General features: G+C 66.6%; 1 protein-coding gene across 1 annotated transcript in view; it reads right to left on the reverse strand.

Moving 5' to 3' along the window:
• Positions 1-3,482, reverse strand: part of PLCH2 (phospholipase C eta 2) — a 64,533-nt gene that overhangs the window by 7,910 nt on the left and 53,141 nt on the right. The window contains 3 exon segments of the mRNA XM_077763892.1: positions 77-159; positions 427-513; positions 2,871-3,029. Of these exon segments, the coding sequence (XP_077620018.1) occupies positions 77-159; positions 427-513; positions 2,871-3,029 (329 nt within the window).

Below are 3,482 nucleotides of genomic sequence, written 5' to 3' on the forward strand. Positions count from 1 at the left end.
GCCCGCTCCCGCTCCTGCACAGACAAGGGACCCGGCCCTTCCCGCTGCCCCCGTGGGTCCAGGGCAGGGCACTGACCCTCGGCTCTGGCTGCCTTGGGAGTCCAGGTCCTCAGCCTCCTCCTCCATGCTGGCCGCTTTCTTTAGCTTGCTGCTCTTTTTCTGTGTGGAAGGATGGTGGGGTGAGGCCCCGTGGGGCCCGGGCTCTGCCAGGCCACCTGCCATCCCGGGGGCCTGGCATCCGTGCTGCCTGGCTGGGCCTGCCTGTCCTCTGCAGTGTGCCGGTTGCTGGGCCCCGAGGGACCCAGGGGCGNGGGGGGGGGGGGCGGTGCAGCTAGGAGCCCGAAGCGGGATTCGGGAAGACAGGTCAGGGGACCCTGGGCACTCAGGGGCAGGGGACAGGCTGCCCCCGCCCGGGACCCCCCAGACCTTGCGCTTGGAGAAGCCGCTCATAAGGATCCGGTTGTTCCGTCTGCCGGCACCGGTGTCCTCCCCGGACTCCACGCCGTCCTCAGCCTAGGGGACGGGGCGGGAGAGACAGCGCTGGAGGGGGGGGCCTGGCCTCAGCGCCAGAGGCTCCAGGCAGCCTTCCCAGCCCGCCCTGGGGGTGCAGGGGCAGGGGTCTGAGGAGGGAGGACCCCGGAGGAGGTCTGCAGAAGCGTGGGTTTGAAGTCATTAAGGCCCCGGTTCTGACTTCTCCCAGGGCGGGTGTGTGTCTGGAACGTTCCTCGGCCGGGCATGCTTATGTAAGGCTTTTACGACGATCCCTGCCGCTCTGGCATCCCGTCCCGCTCTCGTGGAGACCCAGGCTCTACCGATGAGACACCGCAGTCTGCGCTCCCGAAGCGGCCGGCCGTTTCTCGTCGCCCTCAGGGCTCCTGGGAGCTGCCGCGCCGCTGTCTGTGGAGCCCCTTCCCTGCCCGCCAGGGCCCATCCGGTACCTGTGTCCGCACCCACACCCCTCCCCGCCAGCCGAGCCCCAGCCCGGACCACCGGGCTCCCAGCCAGGGGCTGAGCCGGGCCCCTGGTCACCTGGCGGAGGCAACCTGGGCGCCATCTGGGCCCTGCTGGGCCCGATGCGGGAAGACACGATGGTCAGCTCTGCCCCGAGGCCACAGGGGACAGGACCTCATGCCACAGACAGCCCACCGTGGCACCCGTGCCCTTGGCCTCCACCTGAAGGCTGTCCACCGCGGCTCACATGTTGGAAAAGGAGCATGTGGCCCAAGATGCTGCCCACAGCCGCCCCCACGCTCGAGCCCCTGCCCTGCCCCTGCCCACGCCCGCTCTGGGGGGAAGCTTGGGCCCGTGGGGAGTCAGGACAGGCACGCCTTCGGCTCCCATCTCGGACCCGGCCCTGCCCTCCTCATGCCCCACCCCTCCCCGGCCAGTGGGCTGCCCAGAAGGCACACTGGGCACAGACCCGTGGCGGCAGCAGCACTGGGCATCCACCTGCCCAGACGGCATTTACAGGTGTCCCCCCTCCCCCGGCCAGGCCACACCAGCCATCTCCCTCCTGCCATTGACGGCTCCGTGGCACGTGGGCAGAGGCGCCAGAAGCCGTGTGCCAGGCGTCTGCAGCCAGTGAGGTCGATGCGCTTCACAGCTCTGTGCACATCGCCTGACACGCCGCGCACGCACGCCTCTAAATCTGCGCACAACCAGGGAGGGGTGCCCGCGGGCCCAGTATCCTAGAGAAGCAGCCACCGCCTCAGCCACAGCCTGCTGTCACCACCCCACTCCCGCGCACCGCACCCCTGCACATCCTGCAGCCCCACACAGCTGCAAGTCCCCGGAGGGGGGTGCCCACCCTCTCCTGCCCACAGACTGCATGGAGGGGGTGGGATGGGGCAGCCACCCTGGGGACCTCAAGGAAACAGGCCATCAACCACACCAGAGCAGCCACGTAAATGCCCTCCCCCCAGCCAGCCGCCCTGGCACACAGTGACCCCCTCCCCCAGCCAGCCGCCCTGGGACACAGACACCCCCCTCCCCCAGCCAGCCGCCCTGGGACACAGTGAGCTCCCCCTCCCCCCGGCCAGCCGCCCTGGGGCACAGTGACCCCCCTCCCCCAGCCAGCCGCCCTGGGACACAGTGAGCCCCCCCTCCCCCCGGCCAGCCGCCCTGGGACACAGTGAGGACTGCGGGGCCTTATGATCAGAATCAAAGCAGCTCGGTGTGAGCTCACCTCTCCGGGGTGGAGAGGCATGGCGGCAGGCAGCAGGGCCAGCAGGCAGGTACGGGTGCACACGCCAATTTGTGTGTGCAGGTGTGTGCACAGGTGTGCACGTGTGCACCAGTAGGTTGTGGGTGTGTGTACACGGGTTTGGGGGGGTCCGTACACAAGTAAGTGTGCAGGTGTGTGCGTGAGTTTGGGGTTGTGTCTGCACACACACGTGCACAGGTGTGCATTTCTGCACAAGTAGGTGTGTGCGTGGGTTTGGGATTGTATCTGTGTGTGCACGCATGTGCATAAGTGTGCGTGAGCATGCAAGTAGGTGTCTGCACAGGTGTGCACGTGTGCACCAGTAGGTGTGTGCAGGTGTGTGCACGGGGTGGGGGCATGTCTGTATGCACACACATGTGCACAAGCATGTGTGAGTATACAAGTAGGTGTGTGCACAGGTGGGTGTTCAACTGCGTGGGGTTCGGGGCGTGTCTGCACACACACATGTGCATAAGTGTGCGTGAGCACACAAGTGGGTGTATGCAGGTGTGTGCACAGGTGTGCACGTGTGCACCAGTAGGTGTGTGCAGGTGTGTGCACAGGGTGGGGGCATGTCTGTACGCACACACATGTGCACCGGTGTGCACAGACCTCATGCTCCAGGCCGTTCACCTGGCTGTAGGTGTCACTGGCCTTCGGCTCTCACCTTTTTGCCCTCTGCCTTGTGCCCAAGCTTCCTGGATGTGGGCAGCGTGGACACGGTGAAGTCGTTTGTGTCCTCACAGTCCCGAATCTTCGACTCCTTCATCAGGGAATCTAGTTTCCTCTTGGCGATGTTTTCCACACGCTTCCGATTGGTGGCGGCCTGCCGAGCCACCCCTTGCCGTCAGCCTCCAGCCCTGCGGCAGCCGCGGTGACGGCCCCTGGGGTCTCAGGCAGGGCCACAGGGGCCCGCTAGAGCTGGGGAGCCCGCACCCCATCTGGGCTTCTCACACCCAGCCCTGGCCGCACACTCACTCCCACGTTGTGTTGCTTACCCTCACGCCGCCCGCTCCTGGGGCACACCAAAGGCCCGCTATCCGCCCAGGGCCACAGCCAGTGACCTGCAGGCCCCGAACTAGGCCTCTCAGATTTTAATGCCCGTGTCCCTTTAGCTGCACACCACTGCCCCAGGGATTCAGGTGTCCGGCCAGCGGGGGAGGCAGTCTGTGTCCAGCGGCCACGCTGGGCTCCAAGAGCTCAAAGCAGCTCGGGATCTGGGATCCCACCAGGGGCAACCATGCACCTCAGGAGATGGGCAGGGCCAGGGATGGATGGA

The sequence above is a fragment of the Crocuta crocuta genome, unplaced genomic scaffold (assembly GCF_008692635.1).
Source record: "Crocuta crocuta isolate KB4526 unplaced genomic scaffold, BGI_CrCroc_1.0 scaffold13, whole genome shotgun sequence".
Classification (NCBI taxonomy): domain Eukaryota; kingdom Metazoa; phylum Chordata; class Mammalia; order Carnivora; family Hyaenidae; genus Crocuta; species Crocuta crocuta.